At 37.6% G+C, this 15981-nt stretch overlaps 1 protein-coding gene across 5 annotated transcripts in view; it reads right to left on the reverse strand.

The window, feature by feature from the left end:
- The window catches only part of LEKR1 (leucine, glutamate and lysine rich 1), a 202074-nt gene that overhangs the window by 24364 nt on the left and 161729 nt on the right, over nt 1-15981 (reverse strand). For all 5 annotated transcript variants that reach the window (XM_070466525.1, XM_070466528.1, XM_070466526.1 and 2 more), the window contains one exon: nt 10910-11003. In XM_070466525.1, coding sequence (XP_070322626.1) covers nt 10910-11003 — 94 coding nt within the window. The remainder of the gene's footprint in view (nt 1-10909; nt 11004-15981) is intronic.

Here is a 15981-nt window from a genome sequence, read left to right on the forward strand (position 1 = left end):
ATTATCTTCTACTAGACCACCACCAGCCCCTATGACACCTTTGCAAGAATCAGCCAAGCACACCTTCCTTAGATAAATACAGCCTTGGGCAGGGCACAGGACAAGGTGAGCAGAGCCCAGGCCTGGTTTCGGCTCCCTTCTCTCCCCTGGCCTGTGCTGTTATTCATGGCACAAGCAGGATACCATTAAGGCAGCCCTGGACGTCTCCAACCTGACTTTCAAACTGTATTTCCCACTTGATTACTGTGCTCTAGCCATGCTGGAATAGATAAGTTAAGAACACATGCAAGGAGGAAGTCAAATACAAAACATTCAGAAAACTTTGAGTTAATAGTCCACAAGATACCTTGACACTATTTTAAGAGAGTAAATAAACATTTTTTGAGAAGCTAAAAAAAAAATTTGTGCTGAGGTACTAAAATGTCAAGTGTTCAAAAAATTTTGCTTGTGTAGTTAATTGGTAGAGCCAAATAGTTATTTCAGGATAGAAAGACATCTTTCAAAATAAGGATTCAAATTAAGAGAAGAAGAACATGCACAAACGAGGTGGGACAGGACAAATTGTAAATTAGGTGACAGAAGGACTTGAGAAGAACTTTTAAAGAAGTTCTTTAAATTATGAGGAAAAGGTCATTTAGCAAATCAGCAGAGTCCCTTGAAGATGAAACAAAGGATGCATTCAGGGAAGGAAAGGGGTTGGCTGACTGGTTGAATGAGTAGAATGGTCTGTTCTACCTGATCCAGGAAGAAAGGGCTCTTTGCCCATGAACTGTTCCTTGGAATAAGCTAATACAGGTAAGGAGAGAGGGAAAAAGGAAGGAACAGACAGAGGGTGGGAAAGAAAAAGGACTACAGATAGAAAGGGGAGGAGTGATGCACTGATTTGATTTTTAATTTGTACAACCTGAGAAAGAGCAGCAAAGGGATGGACTTCAGGTGGGACTTCTAAGTGTTTAAGGAAAGCTGCAATGGCGAGTCAAAAGTCATCTGAATGTGTTGACTCTGTAGCAAAGAGAGATGACACTACCGGTTCCTTCATGACCTGATGAGTCTGAACAGAACGATGAGCCCACCAACAATGACTTGCTTAAGCTGGTATATTGTCATTGAGAAGATGAATTCATGCAAAATTGTCATGTTTATATTTTCTACATGCTAATAACAGCTATTTGTTTACAATATCTTAGATGGCAGGACTTATGTTTATGAAAAATAAATAAATTAGGTGATGGTGCATACATAAAATATGAACTGCTTTATATAGTAGTAATTCTGATAATCTGAGGAAATTCTAATTAAAAAAAAGCATGAATAAAAATATGAGCTCAAGGTTAGAGAAAGTAAAATCAAGAGCTGTCTGTGTACACATTCCAGATTGTAGTTCATCTGTATCTTCCTCTAGTTCAACTGTCTCATTCCTGAAGGCCTTCTGAAGACTTCAAAGCATTCTGAGTATGTTGTTTTTTTAAATCCTTTTTGTATTTGTGTTGAAATGCATAATTAGTGTTTTATAATATTTGTTTCTAATACTAATGTGCAAAATGCTGTCTTTTCACTGTTTTCCAAGTGAGATCTTTCTGGTTGATTCTGATATCACTTTCTGTTTGTAGGGAAAGAGGAAATTAGCCAAGATGGTGGTGGTCAGGCTCTCACCATGTCCTTTCACTCTTGCCCCATGTTTTGTAAATAATGATTATATAACAGTTGAGCTCACTTGCAGCACTGCACATGCACGTCCCAAGGTACTCACTTGGACGCTGGCTACCTTTGGTCTGTAAGCATGTATAAGCTGCACCTGAAAAAGCCCTTGCAGGTACGTTTTGGCTGCGCTATGGCGGTGAGGCTGTGTTCCGGCTGTGACGGCTGAGTCCACCACAAGAGGAGAGAATACAGCATAGCTGCTGCTAGTGCTGCGGTGCCAGTCAGGGGAAAATAACTGTGTCTGCAATTCCTACGACTCTGAGTTTTCTTCCGGCTTCTCTGCTTCTGCCTTGCCTAGCATGGGTTCAGTGAACGTCGCACACAGTGAAATACAGTGAGACGCTGTTCATGGAGGCAGACACCATGTTACAACATAATCACTTATTACTTGATGATCCCTTAAAACCAAGGAAATTTCAGATGTCAAGTAGAAATCAGACCACTTGTTTATATTTGATGTGCACTTATCATTAAACAAAATATTAATATACCTCCTAAAACGATTATGAGTGAGTGAAAATTGCTCAGTCATGTTGGACTCTTTGCAACCCCATGGACTATAGCCCGCCAGGCTCCTCTGTCCATGGAATTTTCCAGGCAAGAATACTGGAGTGCATTGCCATCCCCTTCTCCAGGGGATCTTCCTGACCCAGGGATGGAACCCAGGTTTCTGGTATTGCAGACAGATTCTTTACTGAGCCACCGGGGAAGCCCAAAAATGATTATACTATTTTCTAAAAGTTAGAAACAAATTGTAATTGGGAACTAGTATTTCAGATTATTTCTAAATTAACCACTGAATAACTATGTGATAAAAGTAGATGGCTATTCAAACACTAGACTTTGTAATTAAAAATGCAAATGCTAAGGAATCAGACTAAGTATTGAAGTCCTGTCAAGAACTAAGGAAACTCATACGAGCTAGTTTGTATGGTACAGGGCTCTTTTCCCTACTAACTCATTTAATTCTTACAACAATTCTGAAAGAACGTATAGTAATTATTGTTCCCACAGTATAGAGTAAGAAATAGGCTCAGAGAAATTTAGTACCTTCACCAAGATCTTAGAGCTACCGCGAGGTGGGGCAGGCTGTGCACTCAGATGTCTCTGGAGGACTCCATAGCTCGGTGTGGTGAGTTTTCCCACGCACCTTGTTTCCCCACACATCTACGTGGCACAGTGGTTAAGGGAATGGAGTTGGTATTTATTTAATTTCAAAATATTGGGGCATTTTTTTTCCCAGATAACTTTCTGTTAATGAATTTCTAATTTAATTCCATTGTGGTTAGAGAAAATACTTCGTATGGCTTGAATTCTTTGTTGTTGTTGTTGTTCAGTCGTTCAGTTATGTCTGACTCTTTGCGACCCCATGGACTGCAGCATGCCAGGCTTCCCTGTCCTTCACTGTCTCTCGGAGTTTGTTCAAAGTCATGTACAGTGAATTCTTTTAAATTTGTTAAGACATTTACTCCCAGTATATGATCTACTTTAATAAATGTCCCATGCACACGTGAGGAGAATGCATATTCTGCTGTTAAATGAAGAATTCTATAAGTATCAATTAAGTTGTATTTGTTAATATTTCTTAAGAATAAGCTATTTTTACTATTTTCCATTGTATATATCCTTAATGGTTTTTCTGGGTATTTTTCCTATCAATTATTGAGAGAGAGCTATTGACATCTCTGACTCTAAGGATTTGTCTATTTCTCCTTGCAGTTCTATCACTTTTTGCTTAGTTTTTAAAGTTCTGTTTCTAGGTGAAAAAACGTTTAGGGTTAAATGTCTTCTTGGTGAACCAACCCCTTTATCATTATTAAATGACTTTCTTTATCTTTGGTAATATTCTAAATACTCTAATTTCTTTCTCTGAACTCTATTTTGATTATAATGTAGCAACTCTAGCTTCTTTTTCAATCCATTACTTTTAGCCTCTTTGTTAAAATATTTCTTTATATAAAAATACATTTCTTATAGGCAACATATAGTAGAATCTTGCATTTTCATCCAACATGACAATCTCTGTCTTTTAATGGGGATATTTAGATAAGGGCTTGGCAAACTATCGCCCACAGACTAAACTTCAGCCATGCCCATTCATTTGCATATCATCTGTGGCTGCTTTTAAGCTACAGGGCGGAGTGGAGTGATTGCAACAGAGACTGTATGGTCCAGAAACCAAAAATATTTACTAATTGGACCTTTATAGACAAAGTTTGCTGCTCTCTGGTTTAGACCATTTATATTTAATTTGATTATTGATATGGCTAGTTTTAAATCTGTCTTGCTATGTGCTTTCTATTTGACCCATCTCATTGTTTTCCCCTCTTTTTCTGTCTTTTGCATTATTTTAAAATTCAATTTCTAATCCTTTGCTGGTTTATTAGCTGTAACTCTGTTCTTCTATTTTTGTAGTTGGTTTAGAGTTTACAGAATATATTTTTAACTTTATGCAGTCTATCTTCTAGTGAAATATCACTTTATATATTGTATAAGAACCTAAATATTCTCACTACCAAAACAACAAAGATAATTGTGTGAAGAATGTGTTAACTAATCTTATTGTGGTAATTACTTTGCTATATATATGTGTGTATGTGTGTGTGAGACAGAGATCATCATGTTGTACATCATGAACTTACACAGTGTCACATGTCAGTTATATCTCTATAAAGCTGGGGGGAAAGGGGGGCTGTGGTGGTTGGCTAGTGGATTTAACTGGAATTAAAGGATCCCTTCCTCCTTTCCTTAGGTCTTTTGCCATTGTTCCCTCCTCACCAATCCCAATCAAGAGTTAGAGGAACTATTACTCTCATCCATTCAATTCAGGCTTTGGGGATAGAAAGCAGGGTTTCAAGGGTGCAGAGTGGCCCTAGGGGGGCAAAATGAAAGGAATCTGACTCAACCCATGTGGCAGGTGGAGAAATTCTCAGAGAGAAGGGTAATCCGCCAGGAAGATACCCCAGAAGGGTCCACTGTACTTCTCAGCTCATTGTCAGTTTGCTCACCTGTTGCCCTATCTCTTGGCCCATCTCTTATCTGGGAACTTCAGGGGATATTTGTTATTTTCCTTTTTTGTAGTGATTCATTCTTCTCCTACTTTCAGTAAATATGATTGAGTGGGATTCTGTTCTGCAAGAATGATCATGTGACCCAGGCCTGAGTGAACCAATATACACAGTCTTGCCAGCTGTCATGGTTGGTCCAAGACTGAGCGCATGGTTCAGTTAGAATCTGACAGCCACAGTCAGTTTCTTGCTAAGAATGTATTAGAGTGATGGGAAGCATTGCTGCTATCTTATTGCCATCAGGAGGGACAACCCTGAGTCTGAAAAAGAAGCCAATCTGGTAGAAAACCAGCTTGAGAGCCCTGAATCCAGCTGTGCCTGAAGGTAGCGCACCACTGAACCCTGCAGTTAAGACAGCCAGTAAATTATATTTTCACTTAAAACAAAGAATCTTACAACAGCATACTTCATCTCTCCCTTCCAAGCTATTGTGGTGGTATTGTCATATATTTTGCTTCTACATGTTATAGATATCATATTAGATTATTAATTTTTAAAAATAGTCAATTATAAAGAAATGTAAATGATAAAAATATCATACTTATTCACATTGCTACCATTTCTGGTGTTCTGCATTCTTTTGTATAGATCCCTATTTCCATCTGGTATAATTTTTCTTCTGAATAGAGGACTTTTAACATTTCTTATAGTGTGGGTGTACTGGTGATACATTTTTTTCAGCTTTTTCATTCTGAAAGACCTTTCTTTTACCCTCATGTTTTGAAAAATGTTTTCACTTTGTATAGAATTTCTAAGTTAGCAGCTCCCACTGCCACCTCCTCACCCTGCCCAACCCTTCTTTCAGTACTTTCAGTCTCACTATCTTCTTGCTTACATTGTTTATGATTTTTAAAAAATCTGCTCTCATCCTTATCTTTGTTCCTCTATATGTCTTTTATTCTCTAGTTGCTTTAAGATTTTTGGTCGATATTTTTGAGCGACTGGATTATAATGTCCCTTGGTGTGCTTGAGCTTTATTGAGCTCCTTGAATCTGGGTTTATAGTTCTCATTAAACTTAAAGTTTTAGCCATTATTGCTTCAAATATTTCTTCTGTCCTCTCTTTCCTGTCCCATGGGGAGTCCGATTATGCATATATTAGGCCACTTGAATTTGTTTCACAGCTCACTGATGCTCTCTGTTTGTTTGTTCTGAGTCTCTTTTATCTCCTTGTATAGCTTCTATTGCTGTGTCTTCAGGTTCACTAAACTTTTCTTCTGGAATGTTTAATTTTCCATTAATCCCATCCAGTGTATTTTTCATTTCAGGTATTATAATTTTCATCTCTATAAATTCAGTTTAGATCCTTTTTATATCTTCTACACCTCTTTTTAACATGGTCAATTTTTCCTCTAGTTTTTGGACATAAAGAATACAGTTATTATAACTGTTTTAATGTCCTTGTCTGATAATTCTAACATCTGTGCCTTTCTGAGTCAATTTTTATTTGTTGATTTTTCTTTTCACTATGAATTCTATTCTCCTATTCCCATGCATGGCAATTTTTTGACTGGATGCATTGTGAATTTTACTTTGTTAAATGCTGGATATTTTTGTATTCTTATAAATAATCTTGAATTCTTTTCTGGGAGCAGTTAAGTTTTTTGGAATCGGCCTGATATTTTTTAAGGTCTCCCTTTTAAAATTTGTTAGGCAGACCAGCTCAGCATTTAGTCTAGGGCTAATTATTCCCTACAATTCATGCAAGACCCTTTTGAGAACTTTACCCAGTCCCCTGTGAATTGTTGGCTTTCCAGTCTGGCTGGTGAGAACAGACATTATTATTGACCTCATGTAAGTATTTGGTACTCTTATCTCTAATCCTTTCAGATCCATCTCCCTGGCTCTAGGTAGTTTCCCCACATATATGCATGGGTCACATATACTTCAGTGGGGATTCTTTGCAGATATCCAACATTCTTTCTCTGGGCAGCTCTCTCCTGAGAACACTCAACTGTGAATTCTAGCTACATAGATCTCTCTGGACTCTTAGCAAGGTCTCCTCAACTCAGAATCTGCCAAACTCCACCTGGACTCCCACTCCACCATAGCCTTAAATCTATTTCAAGGTACTAAGTTAGAGTAATGATAGGGGTTACCTTGTTTGTCTCTTATCTCTAGGAAATCACTGTCCTTCTCTGCCTGATGTCCAGAAACCATTGTTTTCTCTCTTTTCTCCAGTGTTTTAGTTGTTTCAGAAAGGAGGGTGAATCTGGTTCCTAGTAGTCCACCTAAGTCAAATACAGACATGTTGGACTTTGTGTTTAGCTCTCAGTTCTTGAAGGTGGAGGGGTTGTATCAGTTCTCAATTCCTGGCTATATGAACTTGACAAATTATCTGACTTCTCCGAGTCTTATTTTTTTCTATGTGCAAATGGGAATAATAATGTTAGAGTGATTAAGATTACGTTGATGAAAAGCATTCAGCACAAGGCTTGACATATAGTAAACATGTTAATAATGGAGACTATTTTTATTATCTAGATTAAGGGTTTAAATCAGATGATCTTTGCAGGCTATTCTGATCTAAAATTTTATGACTTTATTAATTAAATTTTGGAAATTATTAATACATAGCACAATTTAAAGAATTAAAGTGTACCCTCAATATTCATTTTAGCCATACATTTATTATACATAAGGGAAAATTGATACTTTTTAAAACAACAACTTTATTCCTGTAAAATTTTATTTTATAAGTTGTTTTTTATAAATTTGATTAACAGTACACTGAAATACATTAGGAATTACTAGGTCATTTGTCTCTTCTATTTTAAAGAAGAATTTGAGATTTTCTTTGCCTCTCCCTTTAATGCTGGACTTGATTATTTCTTGAAGTGAACTTTTTCTCCCATTCACTTATTGAGGAAGTAAGGTTTTGTTTTGTTTTGTTTTGTTTTGGTTTTGTTTGTTTTAATTATTGGTTTCTACAAGCTCTATGTATTGTTTAAAATGAGGTCAATAGTATAATTGAAAATGTCCCATAATGTGATGTTTTAGTAATAATCCAAGAAAATATTTGATTGGAATTTGTTTAGGGCACTACAAAGTGATAGGCAGTAAGTGACTATCACTTATTGTAAGCAGTTTGGCTGTAGGAAGTTTTTTAATTACAACATTTTAACTGAGAAGTACCAACACTGCATTTGGAACCAATTTAAAATGTTCAGCCTGCACATTAATTTGCTTTCTTGACATCAAAGCAATACTTGAAATAAACAAAAATCCATGACAATTAGTAAATACTCAGTTATTTTAAAATGTGCCATCCTTGTTGCGTAGCAACTATTGATTCTATTATGTGCTTTTTACATACTCTAAAATAATTAAGCACAGGAATAAATTGCTATCTACTTGTTTTTGAATGTTAAAAGCATTTAAGTTATGAAGTTTATTCTAATATGTGTATTATATATTTGTAAAGGGAACATTTCATTCCTACGCAAAGGCACAGTGACCCAAGAAAGAGATGACAATGTCATATTAGTGATTCTTCTTTCTCATGAGAGGACTTTCAGGGAACTTTTTATTCATAGTCTCGATAACTAACACAGCCAAGGGTAATTATCATTCATCGGCTTTACTGGCCTGGATCCTGATTTACTGCTAAACTAAATGATAAAATTTATTAACAAAAAGTCGTGTCCTCTCAAAAAACGAAATATCCATTTATATTATAGAAAATTATATGAGCCAAATACATCTATGATGTAATTAATTTATTAGAAAGATATCCATGATCTTAATAAGAATAAGAACCTTATATAGATTTATTTTCATCAACAAATGAACTCAGCATAAAGCAAGAGCATGCACTTCTGTGGTCAGATGCTAACACTAACTCAGTCTACAAGCTGTGTTAGCACTTCAGGCGCAGGGCCGCTGAGCAGCAGTACTAGACTGGATCATAAGTGCTGAGACCTCTTCTCCACTGGATGAACATCTGAAGGATGTTGGTGATGTGTGAGCATGGAGACGAGGAACTTCTACATAAGCAAAGGCAGGAAAGTTCACTCTCTCAGTCGAAGAGGAACTAAGGAGTTTGAGGGGAAGATCTGTGAATCTCTACAAACATTACTTCCATCAGTGAAATTTCTTTCTTTCTTTCTTTTTTAATGTCTATCTATTTATTTACTTGGCTGTGTGGAGTGTCAGTTGTGGCATGCAAACTCTTAGTTGCAGCATGTGGGATCTAGTTCCCTAACCAGGGATCGAACCCGGGCCCCTCATTGGGAGTGTGAAATCCTAGTCATTGGACTACCGGGGAAGTCTCTACCAGTGAAATTTCTGACTCACAAGATGGGACCAAAAAGAAAAGGATGAAATGTTTATAATATCTCTTTATACATATACTCAGGGCATTCCAGGTAGCTCAATGGTAAAGAATCCGCCTGCCAATGCAGGAGACACAGGTTCGATTCCTGGGTTGGGAAGATCCCCTGGAGGAGGAAATGACAACCCACTCCAGTATTATTGCCTGGAGAATCCCATGGACAGAGGAGTCTGGCGGGTTACAGTCCATGGGGTTGCAAAGAGTCAGACATGACTCAGTGACTGAGCGTGCACGCATACATATAGTGAAACTACTCTTCAAAGAGTTGTAATTTCTAGTCCCTTAAAGAGTACGAATGAAAGACTGTCTAATGACTTTCATCACACAACAAAACAGAAGCCATAAAAAAAATCTCTCATTGCTTTAACTTGAATTTTTTTGATTTTTATTAACAGGTAGGCAGATCATCTTTTCACAATTATGAACATGGATTGGTAAGGATATGGGAAGTGAATAAGAACAGATTAGCCAAATGAGGCTAATACTGAGGCTAGTACACTGAGGCTAAAAAATATATTTAAAGAATTAAAGGGGTATGGTTTTTAGAGAATGAGGAGAAGTAAAGCCTATGCCACAAAATAAGAATGAGATATATAGTCCATATTCTCAAATTTTCATTGTTGCCCATATGGAACTGCTGTCATAGTGATCATTTTTGTTGTAGCCCAAATGTGCTACAACACATTCCCAAACAACAAGGGAAGGGAGATTGATTTATAGAGGGCCAGACTGGATGTGACCAACTGTGTGAAGGTTGGAAACGAAAGTGACAAATTTAGAATTGACCTGAGCCAGCAACAACACCTAGAGGATTTCATTTGTGGATGGCAGAGTGGGGGATTCCAGGTGGAGATGTTAGTTTGAAAGTGGCCACTGCTTGTTGCTTAGGGTTACAAGTTACAAGGTCTAGTCACCGAGGAGAAGAATCTAATGATAACCAGTCTGTTGGGACTTCAGTCAAGTTATCTGAATTTCAGTAGCCAGCTCTAGTTCTGATGTATATGTGAGACATTATCGGAAAACCGAGACGGAAGGCTACAGCTAGAATTAGGTACTGGTAGGGGAAGAGACACAGGTGGTTGCAGAGGTTTCAGCACAGTATGCATGATAAAGCCAAGGGATCAGTCAAAAAATATCAGTAGTTTATAACAGGGAGATGATGTTTAGCCTTAATGACTAGAGCTGTATAAGGCCTGAGAAAGCAGAGGCTAATAATTTTTAAAGTATAATTTGTATTCTTTAAAGTTATGAAAGAAATATATACTCACTGCTGAAAATTTGAAAATATAGAAAACTCTGAAGACAAAAATCAAAGAAAAAGTTTTTTACACTCTAAAAGCAAACATTTTCTTTGTAAATAGTGAGCTTAATACTTATTTTACTGCCAAAAGTTCATAACTGAATAATTTTAAGTCACTTTTCATTCTCTTTTATTATCTTCTTAAAGGCAGAGAAACTGTAAGGATGAATTAATATTCCCCTGTTTTTAAGGATATGGTCAAATACAGATTCTGTCATTTTATGGGGAAAAAACAGTAAATAGTTAAAAGTAAAAATTATGCTTTTACGTGAGAACGAAAAGCTATCTTAAACTTACAAGGTTTCAAATTCTAATTTTACCTTTTAATTTCCTACTTGTCTAATATTTTGGAAAAAAACATATATCATAAGCATGTTTGGTCTAGGAAGTTCCAGTAATCAAAGGTGTGCATAGAAGCAAATAAACCTATTTGAAACAGTCTGGCAAATGGACAGAATTTTTAAAAAGCAAATAAGACACAAACTGCTGAAAGTCACATTTTCGTTACCTTCTCCCTCCAGTTATCATCATTCAGCAGCTTCTGTCTAAGGGTTTCCTGCAGCTGCTCGATACTTTTCTGATGTGAAATCAGCATCAACTCCCTGAAAACCATAAACACGACAAATGAGTTGAGACACACCCATAACACTCTTCCTGAATTACAATTCCTGGCTCTGGAGATTATTTCACAACTCAACCTGTTTATTCTTCCCCTTAGAAAAAAACATATGATATTTCATACCACTTTAACTGTTAACAGCAATTTTAAAACACTGGCAACAAGGTCAGGGTTAATTTTTGCTTAATAAGTATTATTATTATTTTTATATGAAACAGCAACCACATATGTAGAGTCACAAATATAATAAAATACTATACATTGTGGTTCCAAAGTTTCTGACTAAATTTTGACACTAGACAATAGATAATATTTTGTTTCTTTAAAAAAGGAAAATATGCTGGGATATGCCACAAAATCAGCACATTTGTGGTTTCGGGTAGGTTTATTTTCTTTTCATTTATATCAAGTGCTAACAGGAACAAACTGAATTAAGTAAAGGGTAATGTCTGAGATGTAGCATAGTATAAAACATCATAGAAAATAGGAGAGAAAACACAAAGAACACTTTAATCTTTTAATCCAGGTAATTGGATCTTAAAGCTAAGTTTGTGACCCTCTGAGTGGAAGCAAGTGTGAGAGATTTATGAGAACATTCACAGGGGCACTGAAATTAAGCCTTTAAATATTATACTTCAGTTCAGTCGCTCAGTAGTGTCTGACTCTTTGCGACCCCATGGATTTGCAGCACACCAGGCTTCCCTGTCCATCACCAGCTCCTGGAGCTTGCTCAAACTCATGTCCATTGCTTCAGTGATGCCATCTAACTATATCATCCTCTGTCGTCCCCTTCTCCTCCTGCCTTCAATCTTTCCCAGCATCAGGGTCTTTTCTAATGACCCAGTTCTTCGCATCAAGGTGGCTAAAGTATTGAAGTTTCAGCTTTAACATCAGTCCCTCCAATGAATATTCAGGACTGATTTCCTTTAGGATGGACTGGTTGGATCTCCTTGCAGTCCAAGGGACTCTCAAGAGTCTTCTCCAACACCACAGTTCTAAAGCATCAATTCTTTGCCACTCAGCTTTCTTTATAGTCCAACTCTCACATCCATACATGATTACTGGATAAACCATAGCTTTGACTAGATGGACCTTTGTTGGCAAAGTAATGTCCCTGCTTTTTAATATGCTGTCTAGGTTGGTCATAGCTTTTCTTCCAAGGAGAAAGCGTACTTTTAATTTCATGGCTGCAGTCACCATCTGCAGTGATTTTGGAGCCCCCAAAAATAAAGTCTCTCACTGTTTCCATTGTTTCCACATCTATTTGCCATGAAGTGACAGGACCAGATGCCATGATCTTAGTTTTTTGAACATTGAGTTTTAAGCCGGTTTTTTCACTTTCCTCTTTCACTTTCATCAAGGGGCTCTTTAGTACTTCTTTGCTTTCTGCCATAAGGGTGGTGTCATCTGCATATCTGAGGTTATTGATATTTCTCCTGGCAATTTTGATTCCAGCTTGTGCTTCACCCAGCCCAGAGTTTCGCATGATGTGCTCTGCATATAAGTTCAATAAGCAATAAGTTCAATTGTCAATAAGTGACAATATGCAGCCTTGACGTACTCCTTTCCCGATTTCGAACCAGTCTGTTGTTCCATGTCCAGTTCTAACTGTTGCTTCTTGACCTGCATACAGATTTCTCAGGAGGCAAGTCAGGTGGTCTGGTATTCCCATCTCTTTAAGAATTTTCCACAGTTTTTTGTGATCCACGCAAAGGCTTTGGCATAGTCAATAAAGCAAAATTAGATGTTTTTGTGGAACTCACTTGTTTTTTTTGATGACCCAATCCGCCTGTGGCTCAGTTGGTAAAGAATCCGCCTGCAATGCAGGAGACCTGGGTTCAATTCCTGAGTTGGGAAGATCCCCTGGAGAAGGGAAAGGCTACTCAGTCCAGTATTTAATATTATACCACAAGTTGTGGCAAAAGCATGCCTTTTGGTCAGGGAGCCCCCACTCCCTTCTATAATCACCATAACCCTTCTTATTTTCTATGTAAGTAAGTGATTCTTCTCCATTGCTTATTCCTCTTTCTAATCCCTTTGTTTTTCATCATCATCCTCTTTCTCAAATTTGTGATTTTCAATTATAACTTTCTGTTAAACATCTCCACTGTGATGAACCATCAACACTAAAGATTCCACATGTCAAAAAAGAAATTAATCATCATCTCCCACAATGTTGCCTTTCCTTTGGACTTCTGAAAGCTTCAACAATCAAAATCTTTAGCATGAAATCCCTGAGTCATCGCTGACTCTTCCTTCTTCTTGTTCTACCGCATCCATTGAGTGTGTGTGTGTGTGTGTGTGTGTGTGTGTGTGTGTGTTAACTGCTCAGTCACATCTGACTCTTTGCAAGCCCATGGACTATAGCCCACCAGGCTACCCTGTCCATGGGATTCTCCGGGCAAGAACACTGGAGTGGGTAGCCATGTCCTCTCCAGGGGCCTTCCTGACCCTGGGACTGAACCCCAGTCTCGTGCCCTGCAGGCAGACTCTTCACCGCCGGAGCACCAGGGAGGCCCTTCCACTCAGTAACAAGTTCTAGGTATCCTGCTCCGTGGTGTCCCTCAGACTCTTTCCTCCCTTCCCTTAGGACTACCAACAGTTAAGGTTGCTGACTTCATTTCCCACCTAGAGTTGTGATAGATTGTCAATCTACTGCTTGATCTCTATTCTTGCCTCAGTTTTAGAATATTATTAAACATTTTTTAATAAAAATAGTGCCTACATTTCTAGGCTAGAAAATTTTGAGGTCACAAAGACAGCTGGACTTGGTAACCAGGATTATGAATATTATTTGAGTAACGATGATTGAAAAAGGTAAAACCCCTTAGACTTCTTTTTAGAAATGTGTCAGACTAGGTACCTTGACAACTTTTCTACTGAAAATAAGTGGTTTTTTCACTTATTAAAAAAAAAAGTCTTAAAATTCATTAGTGACCTGGACAAAAAGTTAGGAAGATGAAGGACACACAAATCAAGAAAAAGAACAGGAAAAGGTTATCGGTGGAAAACCAGTGAAATGTGAATAAAGTCTGTAGGTTAGTTAATTGTATTATACCCATATTAACGTCTTAGTTTTTACAGATGTGCCATAGTTATAAAAAATGGGCCAAAGGAAACAAATCCTTTTACTGTCTTTGTTAACTTTTCTGTAAATACAAAATTACTCCAAACTTCATTTAAAAAAAAATGAAAGGAAAGGAATAACTCCAACAATAAATTGAAAATTAAAGCCAACTCTCACCTTGAAGGTACTTTCCAAATATGATGCACTTGAGCATTAAATTTCACAGCCATGAAAGGCACTGGGGTCAGGAGAGAAAGGAAGAGCTTGAGAGGAAACTTATCTGCATAAACTTGTATCTCAAAGAGCAACACATGCAGTATGTCATTTCTGTCATACTGTCTGTCAGAATATGAAATTCACACCCAGTATGTTCCAAATACAAAAACATCTCCTGCCAAGGAACAAAACCCAAATTTCTAGCTTGATTTTGGTGCTAGGTGGAGGGGAAAATACAAACCTCTCACAAGAATTTGTAAACTCAAGCCAATACTAATACAGATTTTTATTCTGAACTCACACTACCTGAGTGTCCCAAAAAGCTACAAATTGAGGAGATATCATAAAATGGTGCTAGGATAACCTTGCCTCCAGATGCCTGGTAGGAAAAACATCAACATTTTGGGGAGAAACCAACTTAAATCTGAAACTCACAGAATTCCTACAGATTAAAATTCAAGACCCATGAGATCATAATTTTAAAACTCACAAATTTACTTTTTAAAAAGCCAGTAAGAGGAAGAATGAGCAGACACAAATGATAGCATAATAAAAGTCACAAATTCTAAAGTATTTTCAGATATAGAATGTAAAATAAGGATATTTAGTATGCTAGAAGAAATGAAAGATTAACTTAAATGACTAATCAAATATGAAAAGAACCAATTGAATTTGTAGAAATAAAACATAATAATTGAGATGAAAAACACAATAGATGATCCTATAGCAGATTCAGTTCAGTCATGTTCAACTTGCTCAGTCATGTTCAGCTCTTTGCGACCCCATGAATCTCAGTACGCCAGGCCTCCCTGTCCATCACCAACTCCCGGAGTCCACCCAAACCCACATCCATTGTGTCAGTGATGCCATCCAACCATCCCATCCTCTGTTGTCCCCTTCTCCTCCTTCCCTCAATCTTTCCCAGCATCAGGGTCTTTCAAATGAGTCAGCTCTCCACATAAGGTGGCCAAAGTATTGGAGTTTCAGCTTCAACATTAGTCCCTCCAAAGAACAGCCAGGACTGATCTCTTTTAGGATGGACTGGTTGAATCTCCTTGCAGTCCAAGGGACTCTCAAGTCTTCTCCAACACCACAGTTCAAAAGCATCAATTCTTCAGCGCTAAGCTTTCTTTACAGTCCAACTCTCACATCCATACACGACTACTGGAAAAACCATAGCCTTGACTAGACGGGCCTTTGTTGACAAAGTAATGTCTCAGCTTTTTAATATGCTGTCTAGGTTGGTCAAAACTGTCCTTCCAAGGAGTAAGCGTCTTTTAATTTCATGGCTGCAGTCACCATCTGCAATGATTCTGGAGCCCCCCAAAATAAAGTCAGCCATTATTTCCACTGTTTCCCCATCTATTTGCCATGAAGTGATGGGACCAGATGCCATGATCTTAGTTTTCTGAATGTTGGAGCCAACTTTTTCACTCTCCTCTTTCACTTTCATTAAGAGGCTCTTCAGTTCTTCTTCACTTTCTGCCATAAGAGTGGTGTCATCTGCATATCTGAGGTTATTGATATTTCTCCTGGCAATCTTGATTCCAGCTTGTGCTTCTTCTAGCCCAGCGTTTCTCATGATGTACTCTGCATATAAGTTAAATAAGCAGGGTGACAATATATAGCCTTGATGTACTCCTTTTCCTATTTGGAACCAGTCTGTTGTTCTATGTTC

Source organism: Odocoileus virginianus, chromosome 4 (genome assembly GCF_023699985.2).
Source record: "Odocoileus virginianus isolate 20LAN1187 ecotype Illinois chromosome 4, Ovbor_1.2, whole genome shotgun sequence".
In the NCBI taxonomy this organism is placed as follows: domain Eukaryota; kingdom Metazoa; phylum Chordata; class Mammalia; order Artiodactyla; family Cervidae; genus Odocoileus; species Odocoileus virginianus.